This window comes from Neoarius graeffei, chromosome 2 (assembly GCF_027579695.1).
Source record: "Neoarius graeffei isolate fNeoGra1 chromosome 2, fNeoGra1.pri, whole genome shotgun sequence".
NCBI classification, from domain to species: Eukaryota; Metazoa; Chordata; class Actinopteri; order Siluriformes; family Ariidae; genus Neoarius; species Neoarius graeffei.
The window spans coordinates 57,137,967-57,163,668 of NC_083570.1; the positions used below are offsets into that span (position 1 = coordinate 57,137,967).

Consider the following 25,702-nt stretch of genomic DNA (forward strand, 5'->3'; position numbering starts at 1 on the left):
TTGAAACATAGGGCTCTATAATTTAGATATAATTATGGATTATTTTAAATTATTAATTATCTTTTTTTTTACCATTAGATACCATACAGGAGCCACACTGAATAATTAAACAACAATTAATCAGTAGAGGATATATATTCAAAGCTAATAATTTAAAAATTAAAATATATATCATTTTAATTTTCTGGTTTTCAATTTCTCATAAATAAATTAATGATTGATGGAGTCCAAATTTTTTCTGCAGTGAATAGATTTTTGCGTTAAAGTAATTCTGGTGAAATGATTTCTTTATTGGGTATCAAATACTTTTTTGCGATAAGTTTTGGCACTCATTTATTCATATAACCTAGAAAATGTCCCTCCTGAAGTTTGGCTTCACAAAGAAGTCTAGTGAATTTTATGATAATGTTACTTTTTGTGATATTTGTTACTGAACTGCAGAGTACTGATCTGTGTATATATAATGGTTAGTGTTTCTGGATCTCATAGTATAGTTATTTTGTTCTTAAAATTTTATGTTCATAATTTCTACTCTATTGGAATATATTGCTTCTGAACTTCAGCATAATAATTGGTGAATTATGGTATCAATCAGTCTGTTTTACTATATTTTTGAACTTTTGCCTCAGTATATCAAGTATTGATTACTTTTGATTCATAGACATTATGCATATGTTGTGAATTCGGAAACAAATGCAAAAGATTGTTGGGTTACAAATAGTGTGTGTTTTTTTTTTCTCAAATATTTCTTCGGACAAGTCAACTTCACATTCGGACAAGTAAATTTCCTTTCAACTTGCCCGACAGGACAAGTGGTTTCAAAAGTTAATGTAGAGCCCTGAAGAGGATTAAATTTTTGTTAATTCTCTTCAAAACAGTATTACTGATATTTCTCGTTTTTTCTCCATGAAAAAAAAAGGAAAATCGTTGATTTTTTTTTTTTTTAGGAAGGATACAAAAGTTTCCTCAGTGATCCAATCTTTTGCGGGCATGAGACAGCAAAGTGTTCGGCCGATTTTATTGGAAAAACGAGTCAACATGAGGGATTCGACTACTATGTGGGAATCATGAGTTTCAAGCTGATTGAACCAACAGTGAGCAAGCCGGAAACAGAAACAAAAAACACGCGAACCGGTGATGAATATCACTAAAAAAAAACTAAGATGGCAGGGCCTGTGAATTTGGTGTATTGCATTACACAATGTTAAAAAACGCTTAAAGTAAAAGCTCATCACAACACCACACAAAATTAACAATATATTCCGTAAATGTTATTTATTCTTGAATCGACACTAGTTTTAAATATTTGTAAAGGCCAAACGAAAACATGCTGTTCTCCCATACAAACGTACGGGAGGTTCATCAGCGCAGCGGCACGCTGTCAAGCCTTTAGACCTATTATTTATCTTGTAAATGATTTGAATCAGGTCACATCAACTTTCTGCACATAAAGGAACAAAGGTGATATGAGCAGGCACATGTTCTTAGACAAATTATTTGGTAACAGTAACATCAACACCTATTTGCTAACTCGTGATATAAATAAGTACACTGACTTATAAAATACTCCCTTCTGATTAGTCGTTACTTTTCACCCTGACACACACGTATCCTTTAGGAGTTTTCCATGTGGAGGGCGTGTCCATAATCACTTCAGAACGGGCCTCACCCCGATAAACTGATCATTACACCTACTCTATATCCTCATAGTCAGCATCACTGCCCTCTGCTGGTGTGGAGGAGGGATTGCCCGCCTGGTTGTCGGAGGATGTGGATAGGGTACGCAGGCGGTTCTGTAAGGAGCGCTGACGAATACTTTCTCTCCTAGACAGATACTGAATCATCCTCTGGGCATAATATGCTGCTGGAGATAACCTGCAGAACACAAAGACATTATGTGACTTGGAAAAAGTAGCGGAATTTTAGGTACCAGAATTTAAATACACCCTTATATACCTGGCAGGATCTGGGTAAATAGGATGATCACGGGAACCTGACATGTCGTACCGGGAGAAAGGAAAGAGCGAGGACTCCAGAAGCCTCCTGAATATACACATTACATAACAAATCTTGATTTTTCCTTGCACGTGCAAAACATTTTCAATTCCTATAACTCAACTTGCTCTTTTTAGAAAAGGCTTAAACTTTTTTCTAACTCTTTGCTAGGATTTATGAGATTTACCCCCACCCAGGAGTCAGTCATGTATTCAGCATTCTACTGATATTTTGAATTAAATCTATTTTTAAAAAAAAAATATTTTAAGCATTTGTTATCCTGACAAAACATTCCCATTCGGAGATTGCATGGACTCTCCAAAAACAAAAATATTTGTCACGCAATTTAAATACACTGGAATGAAAGCAGCTCATGTGACAAGGAGGAGAAAATTGCTACGGCAAGAACGTTCGCTGGAATATGGGAATGTATAAAGAACACTGACATTTTCATACAATTAGCTAATATAGAAATGATATAAAACTCAAGTTACATGGAAATGACATCTGGAGGACAAAACACACAAAAATATATGCATGGAACCTTCTGAGTGAGTCCTCGTCGGTATTATCCACAGGCACATCTGGGTTTAAGGCTTCTTGTGCTGCTTCAGTGGCGGGATTAGCTGTGGCCTGCTGATACACTCTCTCCCATTGGCCTGTGTCCTGATTATACACCAGGCCCATAGGCTGTTGGCCCTGCATAGGCTGCTGACCCTCATCTGTGGTATGGGATTCTTCTCTTGAACTCTGTGCAGGTACCTCAAAGGCAGGTACAGGCATCTGCCAGTGGGGCCCATCCTGAGCTGAGGCAGAAGAAGCTTGGCTCGAGCGCTCCCAACGCTGGGTGTCATGGTTATAAGTGAGGAGGTTGTGGCATGAGCGGCAGCGGTTAGGATGGTTGTGATGCAAGCTGGAATTACTGGTGGCATCCCCAGCATAGGCGGAGTTCCGATGCGAAGGCCCTGCTCTCTCGGAGTCTACATTGCTGGAGAGCAGGTCCTGCATGGGCCCCTGGGTACCTGCTTCCCGGCTAGAACCTGCTCTCTCCAGATCCTGCATGCGCTCGTATTCCATGAAGTAGCGGCTCAGGTTGCACTGGAGGACGTTGCGGATGGAGGCTGGGTTGTTCCGTTGGGAGTTATCATAAAATGGGTGATGCCCACTACTGGTTCCGTCGCTGGCTCTACTCTGCCTAGGGTCAGCCCCAGGCAGTCCTAGGCCACGGCCCTCGGTGGCTGATGTATAGATGGGTGAAGAGGAAGAGGAGGAAGAGCTGTCAGGGTACCTATGCAAGGAGTGCAGACCCACGGAAGAGGAGCTGGTCCTGGGAGGGGGTATGATCCCCCTTCCCATAATGCCCACTGCTGCCTCACCCAGCGTAGCTCCAGAACTGGTGCCCAGCAAGCTACTGGACCAATCAGCACCTGGTAATCGAGCTGAGGGCTCTGGAGTGCCACCCAAAGCCATGCTAGTTCTGAGAGACGACAGGCCTCGGTGCAGTGAGCTCCCTGCAGCGCTGCTATGCACGCTGCTAAAAGCAGAAGGCCTGTCTGAGGAAGGACGTGATTGATTGAGAGGCTGTGGGTGTGGATGAGAGTGAGAGTGGGCAGAGTCTGTGGGCTGCAGAGCAGAGGAGTTCTGAACAGTTCGAGAAGTGGCTGCACAACGACTGCACAGGCAACCAAGCCCCAGGTGCTGAGTGCAGCTCTGCTGAGGAGGCCGGTCTGCGAGCTCGCTCCGCCCGGGATACTGAAACAGAGGCATGCTGGGAGGAGGTTCTCGGGGTTCTGTTCCTCCAGAGGAGCGAGAGGACAGGATGTGCAGGAAGTTGTGCAAAATTGGAGTGCGGCGAACAGGAGGGGAACGGAGCACAGAACGCTGGCGGAACAGGGCCATTTCCATGCTGTCCATGGGAACGTCGGAGTCTTCCTCATTCTACAAACACATTTGAACATTTAGAGCACATGAGACCTGCATTGAGCAGGAGCAAATCATGATAGGACGCGGTTAAGCCTATTTTCCAGAGGTGAAGCGAAGTATTCATTTCTGTGCTTTTTTGCACAGATTCAGAAAAAATATATATATAACAACGTGCAAATTACCGTACGAATCATCAGAGATTACAAACTATAGATGATGTGCAAACCTCATAGATGTGTGTATAGCAGTTAGAACCGGCTTAAATATGGCTCATGTGCTTTTACAATTACAGACATACACTATAGAATATTGCATGAATGTTGCATTCTGTATAGTTTGTAGCTAGAAAACCACACCTGTGCTATATGTGGAAGAAACACAATTCAGACCAAAACATCATGCTTGGACTTTATATCTCAGGACATGAATAAGTAAATGTTCCTTTTAGAAGCATGTCAAATCTGGAAAACGAAAGGATTTGAACCTGTTGGTTGGTCGGGTTCACGATAGCTGTCAGAAGATTGTGGCCAAGAGGATCAAACCTTACAAGCCTGAAATGAGATTTGAATTTGTATAAATAATTAACAAAGGACACGTTAAACGTTCAAGAGTTACCTCAAGGATCCCAAAGCAAATATCCTACCGGACACGCTCGGTCTCACTGCCGGTCTTGACGACAGCGAAGGGCTCGGGCCGACTCCAGTCCCAAAAGTGCAGTTCGTTGTTGGTGGCAATAAGTAGCAGCTGGGCTGTGGGGTGGAAAGCCAGGGACGCGATGGCTATGTTCCCCTCTGTGAACCAGCTCTCACTACCACCCTGCATAACAAAAACACAGCACATGTTTATACAGCGCCCTGCACAATTATTGGCACCCCTGGTTAAGATGTGTTAAAAGCCTTAAAATAAATTCAATTTTTATTGCAGAAGCATAATCTCACACTGAAAATTGTAGGAAAATATAACCCTTAAAGGAACAGTCCACCGTACTTCCATAATGAAATATGCTCTTATCTGAATTGAGACGAGCTGCTCCGTACCTCTCCGAGCTTTGCGCGACCTCCCAGTCAGTCAGACGCAGTCAGACGCGCTGTCACTCCTGTTAGCAATGTAGCTAGGCTCAGCATGGCCAACGGTATTTTTTGGGGCTGTAGTTAGATGCGACCAAACTCTTCCGCGTTTTTCCTGTTTACATAGGTTTATATGACCAGTGATATGAAACAAGTTCAGTTACACAAATTGAAACATAGCGATTTTCTATGCTATGGAAAGTCCGCACTATAATGACAGGCGTACTAACACCTTCTGCGCGCTTCGGCAGCGCATTGATACGGAGCTCAGATATCAATGCGCTGCCGAAGCGCGCAGAAGGTGTTAGTACGCCTGTCATTATAGTGCGGACTTTCCATAGCATAGAAAATCGCTACGTTTCAATTTGTGTAACTGAACTTGTTTCATATCACTGGTCATATAAACCTATGTAAACAGGAAAAACGCGGAAGAGTTTGGTCGCATCTAACTACAGCCCCAAAAAATACCGTTGGCCATGCTGAGCCTAGCTACATTGCTAACAGGAGTGACAGCGCGTCTGACTGCGTCTGACTGACTGGGAGGTCGCGCAAAGCTCGGACAGGTACGGAGCAGCTCGTCTCAATTCAGACAAGAGCATATTTCATTATGGAAGTACGGTGGACTGTTCCTTTAACTCAAGTGAATTAAAAAAAAAAAACTAAGAAAATTATTTTTCATAAAATCACCTGTTCCACAATTATTGGCACCCATAATTCCTAGAAAATAAATGTAATTGAAGCATTTCTGTCATTTCTACTGTAGTTTATAAAGTTGATCAGAGTATCTAGGAACCTTTAATTAGTAATTCATCACATCCTGTTTCCCTGTGGTATAAATAAGATGTGACACAGAGGACTATTTCTATTATCCACTCTTCAACATGGGTAAGACAAGAGAACACACCATTCAAGTAAGGCAGATGTGTGTCGACCTTCATAAGTCAGGCAATGGCTACAAGAAAATAGCCACCCGCCTACACCTGCCCATATCTACAGTCAGAGGAATCATCAAGAAGTTTAAAACAACTGGAACAGTGGCAAACAAGCCTGGACGAGGATGCAAGTTTATCTTGCCCCCATGCACAGTGAGGAGGATGGTAAGAGAAGGAAAAAGTTCTCCAAAGCTCACTGTTAAAGAATTGCATCAAAGAGTAACATCTTGGGGTCAGAAAGTCTCCATAACAACCATCAGGCGCTATCTACATGCCAACAAGCTGTTTGGGAGGCTGCACGGAAAAAGCCTTTTCTCACTTACAAGCATAAATGTAAATGTCTGGAGTTCACCAAGCGGTACTGGGACTTCAAATGGGACCGTGTGCTTTGGTCAGATGAGACCAAGATAGAGCTTTTTGGCAACAAACACTAATACATCACAAAAGATGAGTATGCAGAAAAGCACCTCATGCCCACTGTGAAGTATGGGGGAGGATCGGTGATGCTGTGGGCCTGTTTCTCTTCCAAAGGCCCCGGGAACCCTGTTAGGGTGCATGGCATCATGAACTCTTTGAAATACCAGGACATTTTAAATCAAAATCTGGTGGCCTCTGCCCGAAAGCTGAAGATTGGTCGTCACGGAGTCTTTCAGCAAGATAATGACCCTAAACATGTGGCCAAATCTACACAAAAATGGTTCACCAGACACAAAATCAAGCTCCTCCCATGGCCTTCTCAGTCCCCAGACCTCAACCCAATTGAAAACCTGTGGGGTGAGCTGAAGAGGAGAGTGCATAGGAGAGGACCCAGGACGATTTAGAGAGATTGTGCAAAGAGGAATGGTCGAAGATCCTGTATTCTCTCATCCTGTGAAATGTTATAGGAGAATGTTAAGTGCTGTCTTGTTGGCAAAAGGGAGTTGTACAAAGTATTAACATCAGGGGTGCCAATAATTATGAAACACATTATTTCATGTAAAAGAATTATTTCTTAATGTGGGATTTTTTTTTTCCACTGAATAAATGCACTTGAATTAAAGGTTGGATTTTTCTCTTTTTTTGCATTGGTGTCCTATATTATTATTATTTTTTAAATGAATTTATTAGAAGCCTAAGAACATATCTTAACAAGGGGTGCCAATAATTGTGGAGGGCACGTATTTTTTATATATATATATATATATATATATATATATATATATATATATATATATATATACACACACACACACACATATACATACATACACATACACACATATATACATACACACACACACGTTCAAAAGTTTGGGGTCACTTTGAAATGTCCTTATTTTTGAAAGAAAAGCACTGTTCTTTTCAATGAAGGTCACTTTAAACTAATCAGAAATCCACTCTATACATTGCTAATGTGGTAAATGACTATTCTAGCTGCTGGTTTTTGGTGCAATATCTCCATAGGTGTATAGAGGCCCATTTCCAGCAACTCTCACTCCAGTGTTCTAATGGTACAATGTGTTTGCTCATTGCCTCAGAAGGCTAATGGATGATTAGAAAACCCTTGTACAATCATGTTAGCACAGCTGAAAACAGTTGAGCTCTTTAGAGAAGCTATAAAACTGACCTTCCTTTGAGCACACTGAGGTGGTGTTTACATTAGACCGTATCCGTCTCGTTTTCGTCGCGGATGCACTGTCCGTGCACATTAAAACGCCGGGAAACGACTCCACAGGCGGAACAACTTGAATCCGCCGGGGCCCACGTATTCAATCCATTACATATCTGATCCGGTGCTGTGTAAACATTGAGAAATGAGGATACGCTGTGCTGAGCTCTAGCTGACGTCGTCATTGGACAACATCACTGTGACATCCACCTTCCTGATTCACTGGCGTTGGTCATGCCACGTTGGTCATGTGACGCGACTGCTGAAAAACGGCGCGGACTTTCACTTCCTGCTATTTGTCCCGAATCACTGCTCGTGCGCTTCACTCGCGCGCTCTGTGAGCTGCGCAGGGCCGGAGTGCGCACCCTCCAGAGGGCACTCGCTGTTCAGGGCGGAGTGATTTGGAGCGCAGGATGCCTGCAGAGCCAAGCGTATCCGTGTATTGGCGTTGCTGTGTGCACGCAAATCATGTATTGGCGTTGCTGTGTGCACGCGAATCGTTTTAAAAACGTTAATCTGATGATCCGCTGATACGGTCTAACGTAAACACCACCTGAGTTTCTGAAGCATCACATTTGTGGGGTCGATTAAATGCTCAAAATGGCCAGAAAAATGTCTTGGCTATATTTTCTATTCATTTTACAACTTATGGTGGGAAATAAAAGTGTGACTTTTCATGGAAAACACAAAATTGTCTGGGTGACCCAAAACTTTAGAACGGTAGTATATATATATATATATATATATATATATATATATATATATATATATATATATATATATTTTTTTTTTTAAAAAGCGCCTCATGCCCCTGAGCCTACACACAGAGCCCTGGAGAAGCAACAAATCTGTCAATATTTTATAGATTTTCAGTGAAGTGGACATTGTGGTGACTGTGAAGGCGTATGATTTACATCATTGTCACAGGCATCAAACGGAGCCCTGGTGCCCTGTGGATCAGGACACTGTCATCCTGAAAGACAGCACTTTCATCACGTTAAAGATAATCAGCTGAAACAACTCTTCTTGCACTGATCCTTCTTTCCAAGGTACAGGTTCCCATCCCTGGTCATGCAGTACCGATCCTGCATATTTCTTACTTTCCCTACTCCCAACACAACTGTTTGCATTAATTAATAGTCCTTACTGAGTCGAAGTGGGTGCGTTAGAGCTGGGAAACCACTAACTTGTGCAGGACAGAGGGTTCTCCAGGACCAGTGTTGGGAATCTGTGCTCAAAGGAGAAAAGACAGACCCAAACCAAGCTGCCATTTTTCCCCCCTTTAATTTGTCAACCTTCTCTATATGTACATTAGGGTGCATCAGTTGCCCCCTAAAAATGAAAAGTTCCTCCGATCATGATGCATTTTTGTTTTTATGTTCCTTTTGGTAAGAAAACACACTGGGTGAAATATTTTGACAAAATTCAAAAGTTTAATGGTGGCACCAGGAGCTCAAAGTTATGGAAAAAGCTGCTATTTTATGACTTTTATGACAAAATTTCGATCACTTTTCATGAAACATTATGGCACCTTATAGAGTATACCAAATATCTTAGATACACATTTTTAGTAAATATTCTAAATATATTATCAAGCACAGTTTGAGTTTTAGCTGTTCATTGAATCATTATTCAACTACTTTTAAACAATACAAATGTATTATGAATCACATTAATGCTTCTCAATCCCTTGCAAAGGTTCTTAACATGATCTCTGGGTCACAAGGAATCAATAAATGGAGTCCAACATTGTGATTCAAACCTCACGCGAAAACATAAAATAAGCGTTTTTTGGCAAAAAATGAACCTCATGGTGCCACCATTAGACTTTTGAATATGGTCAAAAAATTTTACAGGATGTCTTTATTGGTGAAAAGGAACACCCAAACAAAAATGCATCAGATTTTATGAAAGTGAGGGCAACTGATGCACCCTAATGTACGTTTAAATTTCTCTTTCAACAAAAAGAAAAACTTAGCAGTAAAAAGTATAACATATTGTATGGAGGCGCAATATTATATCAGTTTGGTGCATGGCAAAACTTGGGCACGTACATGTAGGTCCCAGATGCGCACTTCTCCATCAAGGCACCCCGAGGCCACCAAGCCTGGAATTGTTGGATGGAAAGTCAAACACCATGGGGTCCGGCGGTGACCCACCAGAGAGTGCAGGCACTTCCCTGTTTTCACATCCGTGATGTAAATGTTATGGTTGACATGAGTGGAAGCCATGAGATTCCTTAGATGACAAGAACAGCATTATGAGAGGTATTTAATAATGCATGCTAAACACGACGCAATATTCATATCATCAATACCAGTCCCCATATCCCGATAATTCTTTGCTCCCTACCTGTCCGGGCTGAAGGCCAGCAAGAAGGTTGAGCGAGGATTATCAGGCAGTTCCACTTTCTGTTGGAAAGACAATAATAATAATAATAATACGAGAATACTGAAGTCAGTATGTAGTATCATTTGAATAAGATACTTTTTTTTTTCTTTAAGTGTACATTCATTGACATGGCACACTACAGCAGTGTGACCTGAACAGATTGAAAGGTGCTACTGAAGGAATACCTGACTCTGCAGTTTCATCCAGCGTGTCCTGTCCTCCACAAGCTGCTGCAGGAGCCGCTGGGATCCCAATATCCGAGCTCCGCGCTCTCGCCCCGACAGCACCAGCACTGCATTCCTGTTCTGCACAGCCATCTTTCTGTCTCTGTCTCTTGCTCTCTCGATAGCGGACTGAATCCGGCTTGGCCCTTCCTCATGCACGGATCAGTTATTATTCAGCAGCATATAGGCTATGCATACTACAAGAGATTTTTGAGCACATAATAACCATCTGTACACAAACTAGTACTAGAACTTAAAAAAAAAAAAAGACTAAAAAAAAAAAAACGTATGCAACAAACAGGACAGAGGAATAAACAACTCCCTAACATTATAGCATCTTTCATCAAGTTCATCTACATCATTCAAGGCACTGTTAAAAACCATCTTTTGTTACATAGACATGAGTGTTTTACTGGTAAATATGCTGCTCGTATTTTTCATACAAACTACATCCAGGACATTGAGTAACATTTTCTAATATCTATACTCGTGAGGATATCAATGATGTCACTCTCAGTGTTTTGCCGCTGACTTGATGTTTGTTGTCAAAATGGTGAACTGGTCCAAAATTTTAATTCTTTTGATTAACTTATGCATTTTTTTGTGGATGCGTCCATATCATATAAAGAATACTGCACCGTGGCATGGAGATATGAAGTTTATCTTCTCGTGTTGAAAAATATTTCACTTGTTCACTTTGCTCACTCGTGAAATATGTTCACCACTTGAAGATAAAGTTCATATCTTTGCGCCACCGTGTAATATCCTCTATTTATCTAGGGCCTTTTCAGTATTAGCAGTCTTGTTTTATTTCCCACTGTAACCTCACAACAGTCAGTCATGTTGTCCCCCCCCCCAAAAAAAAAAAAAAAAAAAAAAACTGATGTAACCTTTCTTAAAGTCTTGCCACAAAATGTGTATGGAATGTCTTTGTATGCTGTAACATTAAGAGTTCCCTTCACTGAAATTAAGGGGCCCAAAACATGACTTTGTTCCAGCATGTGCGGCACGGTGGTTAGCGCTGTCGCCTCACAGCAAGAAGGTTCTGGGTTTGAACCCAGCGGCCGGTGAGGGCCTTTCTGTGTGGAGTTTGCATGTTCTCCTCGTGTCCGCGTGGGTTTCCTCCGGGTGCTCCGGTTTCCCCCACAGTCCAAAGTCATGCAGTTAGGTTAATATGGGACGGCCTTGGGCTGAGGTGCCCTTGAGCGAGGCACCTAACTCTCAACTGCTCCCCGGGCGCTGTTAGCATGGCTGCCCACTGCTCTGTGTATGCGTGTGTGCCCACTGTATGTGTGTGTGCTCATTGTACGTGTTCACTGCTTCAGATGGGTTAAATGCAGAGAGGAAATTTCACAAGTGTGTGATGAATAAAGTTGTGCTTTCTTTTTTCTTTCTTCAATGCCGCTGTACACAAAGTGAGCCAGGTAACAGTCTGTGCACCAGGCCTTCACACTTGACATCACGAACACTCTTGTGATTGATCCCCCATTCACACTCACACAGACACCTGTTTATTTACGATCATCATTCGGCTACACCAATTCGATTAGATGGTTCTCGGAATCGCCGCTTGAAGAAAATGCAAAATGAAAAAAAAAAAATCGAAATCAAACTCCCGCCAACAGAAAAGGTCACGTGACGTGAGATCACGTGACGTCGAAAACCAATCAAATCGCCCCTTTCACTTTCGTTAAAGACTTGTGAAGTAGCCTACTCCTGGTCAAATCTTTTTTTCTGTGCATTGTAGATGTTCAACTGACTAATTCAATCGTTTATTTAGCCTGTCTGTTTACTGGTTTGCCTGTATTGTTTGGTCTATTTCCACCGCTAATTTTACCACCAGAGCATTTTTTAATTTTTATTTCGCCCGCTCGCTTCATATTTTTCCTGAAAAAATCCGAGAACCAACTAATTAAATTGGTGTGGCCTTATCATTATGCTGTAATGGTGTCGTGTGGGAATGGAAGCAAAATGGTCAAGTCAAAATGTTAATCTATCCCCTGGTGACATAGTAACATTAACGATAATCATTCGCTAGAGATGAAAGTGGAGCAAAGGAAAAAACCCTGAAATATATGGGGGGGCAGCAACGTCCCCCGAAAAAATTGTAATAACATAACACGCAAAACCCTGCATTCTAGTGCATTTTAGTACTTATTTACTAAAACACGTTATAACTTTTAAGCCTTTTTCTTTCATGTACATTAATGATTAATACGTCAAAAATCTCATCTCTCATCTCATTATCTGTAGCCGCTTTATCCTGTTCTACAGGGTCGCAGGCAAGCTGGAGCCTATCCCAGCCGACCACGGGCGAAAGCCGGGGCACACCCCGGACAAGTCGCCAGGTCATCACAGGGCTGACACATAGACACAGACAACCATTCACACCTTGGTTGCAGAAAGTTGGCATTAAATCAAATATTATAATGGCTACCAGTGGGCAGAGTCATACAAATACAAAGTACCATTATTATTATTATTATTATTATTGTTTTTAAATGCTTACACAAGCAAATTGACTTCATTTAGAGATTCCTCACTAAGTAAAGGTTTACATTTTGCTGAGTGACAAGATTTTCTTTTCCCCTTCATGATTCCATCCATCCATTATCCGTAACCGCTTATCCTGTACAGGGTCGCAGGCAAGCTGGAGCCTATCCCAGCTGACTATGGGCGAAAGGCGGGGTACACCCTGGACAAGTCGCCAGGTCATCACAGGGTTGACACATAGACACAGACAACCATTCACACTCACATTCACACCTACGGTCAATTTAGAGTCACCAGTTAACCTAACCTGCATGTCTTTGGACTGTGGGGGAAACCGGAGCACCCGGAGGAAACCCACGCGGACACGGGGAGAACATGCAAACTCCGCACAGAAAGGCCCTCACCGGCCCCGGGGCTCGAACCCGGACCTTCTTGCTGTGAGGCGACAGCGCTAACCACTACACCACCGTGCCGCCCTACGTCAAAAATATCAAATTTAATTCCCCTAGTTAATGAGTCATTTTCAGGAGTGCATTTAGAAAACGCAGTGATTTTCCTGCTACATAGTTCATTACTCTGAAAAAAATCAGACAGTTGAAGGTAAACTCAGCAAAATCCCAAAACAGTACTGTTAAAAAGTAAAGGTCTGTTAGAGTTTCTAAAGCTTTCAGGTTTCAATGTTGGGGACATTGAGCCTCGTTTATCAATCTTTTAGTAGAGTTGTGCGTTTGCAGAAGCTAAAGTGAACTAAAAATATCCAATTCATATTTATGCAAGTTGAAGCCAATTGTTTACGTTAGTTCCTATTGTCTGTAAATTTAAACACGCCAACGAATACCAAATTTCTCATATACAGTGGAGGAAATAATTATTTGATCCCTTGCTGATTTTGTAAGTTTGCCCACTGGCAAAGATATGAACAGTCTATAATTTTAAGGGTAGGTTTATTTTAACAGTGAGAGATAGAATATCAAAAAGAAAATCCAGAAAATCACATTTTATAAAATATATAAATTGATTTACATTTCGTTGAGTGAAATAAGTATTTGATCCCCTACCAACCATTAAGAGTTCTGGCTCCCACAGACCAGTTAGACACTCCTAATCAACTCATTACCTGCATTAAAGACAGCTGTCTTAAATTGACATCTGTATAAAAGACAGCTGTCCACAGAATCAATCAATCAATCAATCAGACTCCAACCTCTCCAACATGGGCAAGACCAAAGAGCTGTCGAAGGATGTCAGGGACAAGACTGTAGAGCTGCACAAGGCTGGACTGAGCTACAAAACCATAAGCAAGAAGCTGGGTGAGAAGGAGACAACTGCTGGTGCAATAGTTTGAAAATGGAAGAAATACAAAATGACCATCAATCGACCACGGTCTGGGGCCCCACGCAAGATCTCACCTCGTGGGGTATCAATGATCACGAGAAAGGTGAGAGATCAGCCTAGAACTACACGGGAGGAGCTTGTTAATGATCTTAAGGCAGCTGGGACCACAGTCACCAAGAAAACCATTGGTAACACATTATGCCGTAATGGATTAAAATCCTGCAGTGCCTGCAAGGTCCCCCTGCTCAAGAAGGCACATGTGCAGGCCCGTCTGAAGTTTGCCAGTGAACACCTGAATGATTCTGAGAGTGATTGGGAGAAGGTGCTGTGGTCCGATGAGACCAAAATCGAGCTCTTTGGCCAGCGCTCGAAACTAACGGTGTCCCGATGTCCCGGGGACCATAAAAAATGTAATCGGGACACAAAATTATCATATCTGGGACAATCCCGGGACAATGGAAAAAAAAATAGATCTAGAAAAAAAGTTCTACATTAATATTATTTACAAAGCCGTAACACATACGTAGACATTCACCTAATTTGTCAATTTTAATTTTAAAACGTTAACAGCGAAAAATACATAGTAGCTACACTTTCGATGCACCTGCATCCGTAGGCTACAGAGCAGCGCATTCTGTTCTAGAATCTTCGGCCGGAGTCCGCATTATATGGACTTGGAATGGAATTGCTAGCGCACACGCTGCGCCGACTCTTGCCAGAACAAAAATGCTTAAGTGGTTGAAGCGGACCGACCGCGGGGAAGAAACTGAAAGCCCAGACATAACGTCTCCGGGACCTTCAGGATCCAAAGTGTCATCGCCTGGTCTGCAGGCAACGCTAGCAACTGAATGAACTTAATGAACACTGTTAGACACGTTATAAAATACAACAGGAATGATGTGGATGATATTGACGGAAGATACCGTTCAACAGAATAAGTGAGTTTTCTTGGTGTCTTTCTAGTTCAGAAAGTTTAGTCAGTCAGCAGCAGAACTAGGCTCGGACCTGCCACTATGGTGATGTTGCTAACATTTGCAGCGAAAGTTCATAAAATGGATAACGGAAAGTTCATAAAAATGGATAACGGTAATGGATAACGGAAAGTTCATAAAAATGGATAACGGTAATGGTGAAAATTATAAGTTGGCCTTATAAGTGCCAACAGATATTCAAGGTATAAGTAGATGAAATGAACATAAAAGGGGTCTTATTTTCAACTAAAGTGTACTGCAGATGCAGGGAGTTGAAACATTTTCTGAATGAGCTAGTTGGCCCCTTTAAATAAACGGGTATCTGTTCATACAGTGAGATCGCCAAAGTTTAATAAACTGAAAATGCAATAACTGTAATTTTGAAGTAGATGATGCATAGGACATGTGTCGCTTGTGTCTTGTGACTTATTGTAAAAATGATATAAAGGGTTCAAAATCGCATAGTTACAAATATAATAGTAACTTCATATGATAATATTAACCACTGGTTATTTCAGAGAGGAAAAAAATGGGGACACTATTGCTTCCATTCGGGACAATACAACACAGAATTCGGGACCACTGGGGGACACAAAGAAAAAAAGTTAATTTCGAGCCCTGTCTTTGGCATTAACTCAACTCGCCGTGTTTGGAGGAAGAAAAATGCTGACTATGACCCGAAGAACACCATCCCCACTGTCAAGCATGGAGGTGGAAACATTATGCTTTGGGGATGTTTCTCTGCTAAGGGCACAGGACTACTTCACCGCATCAACGGAAGAATGGACGCGGCCATGTACCGTAAAATCCTGAGTGACAACCTCCTTCCCTCTGCCAGGACACTGAAAATGGGTCGTGGATGGGTCTTCCAGCACGACAATGACCCAAAACATACAGCCAAGGCAACAAAGGACTGGCTCAAGAAGAAGCACATTAAGGTCATGGAGTGGCCTAGCCAGTCTCCGGACCTTAATCCCATAGAAAACCTATGGAGGGAGCTGAAGCTCCAAGTTGCGAAGCGACAGCCTCAAAACCTTAATGATCTAGAGATGATCTGCAAAGAGGAGTGGACCAAAATCCCTCCTGACATGTGCGCAAACCTGGTCATCAACTACAAGAAATGTCTGATCGCTGTGCTTGCCAACAAGGGTTTTGCCACCAAATACTAAGTCTTGTTTGCTAGAGGGTTCAAATGTTTATTTCACTCAAAGAAATGCAAATCAGTTTATATCTTTTATATGAAGTTATTTTCTGGATTTTCTTTTTGATGTTTTGTCTCTCACTGTTAAAATAAACCTACCATTAAAATTATAGAATGTTCATTTCTTTGTCAGTGGACAAACTTACAAAATCAGCAAGGGCTCAAATAATTATTTCCTCCACTGTAAATCAGGGCCGTAGGGTGTGTGTGTGTGTGTGTGTGTGTGTGTGTGTGTCACACACTGACTGGCAGCCTGAGTACATTATGTAACAAAAAATAATTACCATTGCTAGTTTTAGGCAGCTTAGAAACTGGCTCTTCCATTATTGCTGTTTCTTCCACGTTTTCTTGATGTTGTGTTCTAGAAACGGCACTAAAACTTAGCTTCGAAACCACAAAATGCAACTTTGATGGGGAAAAAAAAAAAAAAAAAAAAAATATATATATATATATATACACACACACACTACCGTTCAAAAGTTTGGGGTCACCCAGACAATTTTGTGTCTTCCATGAAAAGTCACACTTTTATTTCCCACCATAAGGTGTAAAATGAATAGAAAATATAGTCAAGACATTTTTCTGGCCATTTTGAGCATTTAATCGACCCCACAAATGTGATGCTCCAGTACCTCAATCTGCTCAAAGGAAGGTCAGTTTTATAGCTTCTCTAAAGAGCTCAACTGTTTTCAGCTGTGCTAACATGATTGTACAAGGGTTTTCTAATCATCCATTAGCCTTCTGAGGCAATGAGCAAACACATTGTACCATTAGAACACTGGAGTGAGAGTTGCTGGAAATGGGCCTCTATACACCTATGGAGATATTGCACCAAAAACCACACATTTGCAGCTAGAATAGTCATTTACCACATTAGCAATGTATAGAGTGGATTTCTGATTAGTTTAAAGTGATCTTCATTGAAAAGAACAGTGCTTTTCTTTCAAAAATAAGGACATTTCAAAGTGACCCCAAACTTCTGAATGGTAGTGTGTGTGTATATATAAAATAAATTGCTTACCTCTCTTCATGTCGAAAGGAGGAGGAAAGTTTCGCTTGTTTTGACATGGCGAATTATTAACACGAGAAAATACTCGTAATCCACAACTAAAAAGACCGCAGCTACACTGGCAGCTTGAACATGCTTTCTAGTGCGATTGTGTTGCGCTTGCGCAGAACGGTGTCAGTCCTGCGCGCCTTAGCACGTGCACCTGAAGGCGCACCTTGGGCACGCGCGCCGTTAACAAAGAACACCTGTCTTTAATCAATGAACTATGTTTGGGCTATTTAAGGACTGCGCCCAGGCAAGGACGATGCGAAGTATTACGCCGTGTCTAGGAACATGAAAAATCCGAAAAATAAATTTCTCCATTTGGAAAACTGGAGATTTTCAAGAGTTTTGTCAAATATCCGGATCATTAACGGAAAAAATCCGGAGGAAAATCTAAAAATCCGGAATTCCGGGAAAATCCGGAACACTTTCATGACTAATTCACCAAGGCTCCAGTGGGAATTTGAACCATTGGATTAATGTATATAACAATGCAGTGATATTACGACAGAACTACTGACACCTACAAAATCCGAATACTCATACTGCCTCACTTTAAAGCTCCTGGCAGCAAATTCAAAACAACAATATGGATTTACCGTCTCATGAATTACACGTCACATCTGTTCTCACAAGTTTTGCACATCTCAGGCGGGAATACACAACACTCGTTATTTTATCGTTATGGAAGACTTTCTCAGAAGTGTGGACGTATTATAACAGCAAATGGGGGACGAAATCTGTAATGGGATGTTCATAAAGCACATATGGCTGTAAAGGTCAGGTGTCCACATACTTCTGACTGCATAGTGTATGTTGCTTAATTCCACTTACTAAATAAGCATCTACAACAAAAACCTGAATGGATCTGAGACCCAAATTAAAGCTAATTGACTGGAGAATACTGATGAATGGAGAATGTGGCAGCACTGAAACCTGGTGCTATTTCAAAAATGCACACTCAAAACCAATCCTCTTATGCCTGCTCTCACACACATACATACATTTAAATATATATATATATATATATATATATATATATATATATATATGAGAGAGAGAGAGAGAGAGAGAGAGAGAGAGAGATATTATATTTATATAATTGTACTGTAATGGGATGGTATTGGTGAAGGCACACAGCCTGGCTAGAAACTGCGTCAAATCCTTTCATACTCAGAATGATCTCGCTTTATAGTGCTCACTGCTGAGCGGTTTAACCGTCTTGCTTTTTTAAAAAAATAAATAAAATAAAAAAGTAAAAGTATATATACTCAGCTCCTATCTGAGTCAAGCTAACAATAACTTGATAACGATAGTCACTAGCGCGCCCGCCCAAATATGGAAACTGGTGGCAGCCAGCTAGCTAGCTAGCAAGATGAGCTAGGCTAGCAACATTCAAGCTACCGAGCGCAGACGCTGCTTTTTAATTAAAAATAAAAACAATAACGTGCTGCTAATAATGGTAAAAAATACCTATAGCATTATATTAAAATGTAAAAAGATACAAAACGTAAAAAGTAAATACCTGTTTTCTTGTCTTTCCAGTGAAAAGTGTCATCGAAGGCGTAGTTACAAACTCGCTAGCTAGCTGGCTTGCTAACCCAGTCAAGCTTGTTTGCTATTAGAAACCAACCAGAACTGACAATCGCGTTTTTTGTAATCATATAATGACAATGTCATGCAACATCCCATACAGCCAGCGGGTTACATTCATCTCTTTTAAAAATTTAACAATCAGACCATTTTGATTACTTCAATTTTTTTTACAGGATTCGAAAAAAAATAATAATAAAACGTTAGTTAACTAGCTTATGGGCTTGTGGACATCTTGACGTAGCCAGGCATTGAGACGAGCTCAGATGCTGGATAATTGGACGTGGTAGACTAATCGAAAACAGAGCGCATAGATTCATACACAGTCAGAGAGAAGAGCACGTTTAAAAAAATGGTTCAAAAAAGAGTGTTCAGGAGAAATTGTTTCATATATATATATATATGTGTGTGTTTCCAATTTCAAGGAGAAATTGTTTCTTTTGGGCGGCACGGTGGTGTAGTGGTTAGCGCTGTCGCCTCACAGCAAGAAGGTCCGGGTTCGAGCCCCGTGGCTGGCGAGGGCCTTTCTGTGTGGAGTTTGCATGTTCTCCCCGTGTCCGCGTGGGTTTCCCCTGGGTGCTCCGGTTTCCCCCACAGTCCAAAGACATGCAGGTTAGGTTAACTGGTGACTCTAAATTGACCGTGAGTGTGAATGGTTGTCTGTGTCTATGTGTCGGCCCTGTGATGACCTGGTGACTTGTCCAGGGTGTACCCCACCTTTCGCCCGTAGTCAGCTGGGATAGGCTCCAGCTTGCCTGAAACCCTGTAGAACAGGATAAAGCGGCTACAGATAATGAGATTAGATTGTTTCTTTTATATATCAGGGCTTTACATTAACTTTTTTGCTCACCAGCCACTGTGGCTAGTGGTTTTCCCGAGTCACTAGCCATTCAGCCTTTTCACTAGCCACAATTTTGTTGCCAGGAAATCGCAGTTTTTTCTTCACCATGATACGTTAAAGTTCGGAAGCTCTAGATTTAATTATGAATGGCAGCGTATAATGTATCTCTACAGTAGCACTCAAGTATTCAGTGCTGTTAACCCTTTGATGCAAAACATGGGTCAAAAGTGACCCGGCTGAGTTTTTATCTTCTATATCTTTGCAATAAATTAATTCCATCATTCAGTATTCAAGGTATTCCTCAATTGACTTGTTTTTGATCATCATACATCCTTATTTTATTTTTTCCTTTCTTACTTTTTGAATAAAAACCCTTTTTGTATCACTACCCTTCTAATGCACAACATGGGTCAAAAACAACCTGCATTCATTTTCCAGGTTATTTCATGTGTGGCTGAGTGTTTCTATGATATACTTTTGAAATAAATTCATTTTGTCATTTACTTTTCTAAATATGCAATAAATATCTTGTTTTTGTTTAGCACAAATCATCATTTTTATTTTTCCTTTCTTAAGTTATGAACAAGCACAGCTTTTGTAATTCTACACCAAGTTTACACACATGGGTCAGAAACGGCCCGCATGCATTTACTACAGCGTTTGGTGGGAACTGTGAATTGTGCTTGTGTCAGACATTTCGCAGCTCAGCACAGCGCCCTTTGCCCATCTCATACATGTAAGTAATGTTTTTCAATTGTTCTAACATTACCTTAGAAAAAAATTGATTATGTTTAGGTTATCTTGAGAGTGAGTAGATTACTTGTCAGAAAGTTACAAGTAATTACTATTAGCTACAGAGCTGTTGACATATTCTACTTTAGTTAGCTAATTTTATTGTAGTTGACTTAGCTAACTACATAGTTAATAAACAAATAACTGGCCCCATTCACTGCTAAAGTAATTACTTGAAACAAATTATTATTATAGTATTAAGACGTTTAATTTTAAATCACACTTGGATGACCCATGTGTAGTAATATAAAAAGTATTTTTGTTCATAAAGTAGGAAAGAAAAATTTAAATTAATGATTTGTGGTAATTAAAAACAAGATATTTAAAGAATACTTGGAATATTCAATCATAAAATAAACTGACTTCAAAAGATAGAGCAAAGAAAAACTCAGTCAGCATGAAATAACCTGGAAAATGAATGCGGGTCATTTTTGACCCATGTTGTGCATTAGAAGGGGTGTGCATATGTTTTGCATCAAAGGGTTAAGGTAGCTCCCTATATGAAAACATGCAACCAATTCAGACAAAAATATAAACAGAGTATTCTGTTTATTGAACTCAAATTCAAGCCCCTTACAATATGAAATATCGTATATGAAAAATAACATTCAGTACAACTGAACTGATTCTAATATTAAAAGTCCAATTCAAAACATTTATCATTGAAAAACATTTGATGTTTTGATATGCAAGTATTATGTGTATTATCAAGTATTATTATGTATATTATCTATTAATAGTGTGTGTGTGTGTGTGTGTGTGTGTGTGTGTGTGTGTGTGTGTGAACATGTGTAGAGAGAGACATTAAATGTCCTCATTACATTCATCATCAGATGAGTCTGAATGGTCCATGAAAAATGGTCTTCGTGACCTGAGGCTTCCCGCATGCCGTAAGTTGATAGCTGGGGCGAGATCAACTTCTTTACAATCGCGTGAACGTTTCTAAACAGCTGTGGTTGGTAGAAGAGAGCAACTGGACTTGCTTGAAGATTCTTGAAAACGTTTCGCCTCTCATCCGAAAGGCTTCCTCAGTTCTGTCTTAATAGGGAGTATCAGGTATTTATCCTCTCATGGATCATCATAGAATCCGAATCAGAATGCTGATGGCTGCATTGAAGGTGGCTGATAGATGTCATAGACACCTACCTCTGTTCAGTGATGGTCGTTCCAGGTTGACAATAATGAACGATCCTCTCTGGCTAAGATGTCTGCCAGTTTTCTGGAAGTCCTCTCATACTCCCGTACTAGTCGAAGGGATCTCATCCCAAAGTGCGTAGAAACATATCTGTGAAGATACTCAGTCATCCAGGTACATAGTAATCTGTGGTTGGTAGAAGAGAGCAACTGGACTTGCTTGAAGATTCTTGAAAACGTTCTATGACATCTTTTATCAGCCATCTACAGTGCAGCCATCAGCATTCTGATTCGGATTCTATGATGATCCATGAGAGGATAAATACTTGATACTCCCTATTAGTCAGACAGAACTGAGGAAGCCTTTCGGATGAGAGGCGAAACGTTTTCAAGAATCTTCAAGCAAGTCCAGTTGCTCTCTTCTACCAACCACAGATTACTATGTACCTGGATGACTGAGATTCTTCACAGATATGTTTCTAAACAGCAGCTCCATCCTCTCCAGCTCAGCCGACTTCATGACAGCCAGGGACTGAAAGCAATGCTGTCCTGTAGTGAACCAGCCGTCTTCTCCGGTTTTGATGTTATACTACCGATGTGTGCATTTGACTTTTCGTGGTCCTTTACAGTTTCGAGTTTAAAATTACTGGTGTTGGTTTTTGCCAGACTTTCTACAGTCTTCACAGTACAGGGTATTTTCAGTTTTGCTATGAACTAGACAGTCTGGGTGGCACGGTGGTGTAGTGGTTAGTGCTGTCGCCTCACAGCAAGAAGGTCCGGGTTCAAGCCCTGTGGCCGACGAGGGCCTTTCTGTGTGGAGTTTGCATGTTCTCCCCGTGTCTGCGTGGGTTTCCTCCGGGTGCTCCGGTTTCCCCCACAGTCCAAAGACATGCAGGTTACTGTAGGTTAACTGGTGACTCTAAATTGACCGTAGGTGTGAATGTGAGTGTGAATGGTTGTCTGTGTCTATGTGTCAGCCCTGTGATGACCTGGCGACTTGTCCAGGGTGTACCCCGCCTTTCACCCGTAGTCAGCTGGGATAGGCTCCAGCTTGCCTGCGACCCTGTAGAACAGGATAAAGTGGCTAGAGATAATCAAGTTTTCAAAAAATCAAGTTTATTTGTACAGCGCTTTTAACAATAAACATTGTCGCAAAGCAGCTTTACAGAATTTGAACGACTTAAAACATGAGCTAATTTTATCCCTAATCTATCCCCAATGAGCAAGCCTGTGGCGACGGTGGCAAGGAAAAACTCCCTCAGACGACATGAGGAAGAAACCTCGAGAGGAACCAGACTCAAAAGGGAACCCATCCTCATTTGGGCAACAACAGACAGCCTGACTATAATATTAACAGTTTTAACAGGTATAACCCTCAACTGTCCTCATGGGGCCGTCCTTCACAGGAGTGGGGCGATAAAACTCCGACCAGACACAGGGCACCAGGATGGATCAAGCAGGTCTGAGGGGCAGAAGAGGCCAGCATCTCAATCCCAGGATCAACATGTAACTCAGAGGGACAGATGGGGGGGGGGGGGGGGGGGGAGAGAGAAAGAAAACACGTTGTTAGGTATGCCCTAAAATAATAGATATAGATAATAGATAAAGATAATGAGATGAGATCTCTTGTGTGACGTGTAATTCACCCCTCTCATTTAAATATGTCGAAAATTTTTTGGTGCGCGCTTTGCGCATCACGGACCTCTGTGATTTTAAAATGCTGCTCCGGCCCTGCTCATCTCTGCCCCTTTTTTCCTGAGCAGCGGGGTTTGAAACTCCAGCGATATGCCGCCACATAGTGCGTTTGTCAGTCATCAGCAACTTTGTTGCTTCGTTCATTAACTGCAGGTTACCGTATCATTGATTTTATCTGAGACGTTAACGAACGTTCTAAACAATTCTAACATGTTGTCAGAATGTTTATGCAGGTGCTCATGGGAGTTGTAGGCGCGTAATATTACACTGCAATGCGTTTATTATATCAGATGCCTTCAGAGAAAACTACAATTAAAATATATTGTCATACCACAGAATAAACCACCGGCCAAAGTGGCTAGTGGGACTAAAGTCATTAGATTAGATTAGATTAGATTAGATTAGATTAGATTAGATTAGATAAAACTTTATTGATCCCTTTGGGAGGGTTCCCTCAGGGAAATTAAGATTCCAGCAGCATCATTACAGATAAACAGAGAAAAGAAATAGAGAAAACTTCTAGATAAATTAAAATAAATTAAAGTATTTACATATACAAATATAAAAAGAATAAGATATGGGGAAGAGAGGAAGGGGGGAAGGAGGGAGGGTAAAAAAGGTGGGGAGAAGGGGCGTCAGGAGATATATTGCACATTATATTGCACATTGTCCGGTATTGCTTATTGTCTGGCTAGGCTACTGCTCCTTCCTGTCCTCTGTCCTCCTGTTACCCCTCCTCCCCCCCAGAGAGGAGTTGTATAGTCTGATGGCATGAGGGACAAAGGAGTTTTTATGTCTGTTCGTCCTGCACTTGGGAAGGAGCATTCTGTCACTGAACAGGCTCCTCTGGTTGCTGATGACGGTGTGCAGAAGGTGACTGGCATCATCCATGATGCTCAATAGTTTGTCCATAGTCCTCTTCTCTGCCACCGCCACCAGAGAGTCCAGCTTCATGCCGACCACAGAGCCGCCAAAGCCGAATTTTACCCGCATTTGGCGGGTGGGCGGGCGCTAATGTAAAGCCCTGATATATATATATATATATATATCTCATCTCATCTCATCTCATCATCTCTAGCTGCTTTATCCTGTTCTACAGGGTCGCAGGCAAGCTGGAGCCTATCCCAGCTGACTATGGGCGAAAGGTGGGGTACACCCTGGACAAGTCGCCAGGTCATCACAGGGCTGACACATAGACACAGACAACCATTCACACTCACATTCACACCTACGGTCAATTTAGAGTCGCCAGTTAACCTAACCTGCATGTCTTTGGACTGTGGGGGAAACCGGAGCACCCGGAGGAAACCCACGCGGACACGGGGAGAACATGCAAACTCCACACAGAAAGGCCCTCGCCAGACATGGGGCTCGAACCCGGACCTTCTTGCTGTGAGGCAACAGTGCTAACCACTACACCACCGTGCCGCCCATATATATATAATTTCTCCTGGACACACATACACATATATATAATAGCTAATTGTAACACATGATGTATATTTCCTCTTCAAACAGGAACTACATAGACAGAGTTATAGCTTTATTTAACAAGTGAATATGTCTGTATGTTGATTGATCTGCATCCCTGATTCCAAAAAAAGTTGGGATGCTGTGTAAAATATAAATAAACAATAGAATGCAGTGATTTGCAAATCCTTTATGACCTGTATTCAATTAAATACAATCCAAAAACAAAATATTTAATGTTCAAACTGATAAACTTTTTTTTTTTTTTGGGAAATATGCATTCAGTGTGAATTTCATGCCTGCAACATATTCCAAAAAAGTTGTGGCAGGGACATGTTTACGACTGTTACATTACCTTTACTTTTAACAGCACTAAATAAGCATTTGAGAACTGAGGACACGAATTATTGAAGTTCTGAATGTGAAATTATTTCCCTTTCATAATTGTGTGGCTTCATAATGCACCAAACATTTTCAAAGGGAGGCAGGCAGACCAGTTTAGCACCCACACTCTCTTTAATTTGAAGCCATGCTGTTGTTCAGTTGGGTACTATATTCTTAACTGACATTAGTGCATACTAGTGTTCGGATTCAACCTGTGTTTGTATTTAGATTGGCCTCTTGTCAGTCATTTTATAGACACACCCACAATACCCCTTCACATCCTCTTAAATCATTTTGAGGAAAATATTGAGTTTTGGCGGCACGGTGGTGTAGTGGTTAGCGCTGTCGCCTCACAGCAAGAAGGTCCTGGGTTCGAGCCCCAGGGCCGGCGAGGGCCTTTCTGTGCGGAGTTTGCATGTTCTCCCCGTGTCCGTGTGGGTTTCCTCCGGGTGCTCCGGTTTCCCCCACAGTCCAAAGACATGCAGGTTAGGTTAACTGGTGACTCTAAATTGACCGTAGGTGTGAATGTGAGTGTGAATGGTTGTCTGTGTCTATGTGTCAG

General features: G+C 41.4%; 1 protein-coding gene across 3 annotated transcripts in view; it reads right to left on the reverse strand.

Moving 5' to 3' along the window:
- Positions 1–19,076, reverse strand: part of ambra1b (autophagy/beclin-1 regulator 1b) — a 29,343-nt gene extending 10,267 nt beyond the window's left edge. Inside the window, exons 1-9 of one of the 3 annotated variants that reach the window (XM_060914500.1) lie at positions 18,757–19,076; positions 10,142–10,326; positions 9,918–9,976; positions 9,620–9,803; positions 4,562–4,734; positions 4,403–4,469; positions 2,540–3,933; positions 1,957–2,043; positions 1,696–1,875 (exon numbers count right to left, since the gene is read on the reverse strand). In XM_060914500.1, the coding sequence (XP_060770483.1) occupies positions 1,696–1,875; positions 1,957–2,043; positions 2,540–3,933; positions 4,403–4,469; positions 4,562–4,734; positions 9,620–9,803; positions 9,918–9,976; positions 10,142–10,273 (2,276 nt within the window). In that variant the 5' untranslated portion in view covers positions 10,274–10,326; positions 18,757–19,076. Of the gene's footprint in view, positions 1–1,695; positions 1,876–1,956; positions 2,044–2,539; positions 3,934–4,402; positions 4,470–4,561; positions 4,735–9,619; positions 9,804–9,917; positions 9,977–10,141; positions 10,378–18,756 lie in introns of all 3 variants that reach the window. The other 2 variants (XM_060914498.1, XM_060914499.1) reach the window with 2 other exon arrangements.
- Positions 19,077–25,702: the final 6,626 nt, after the last annotated feature.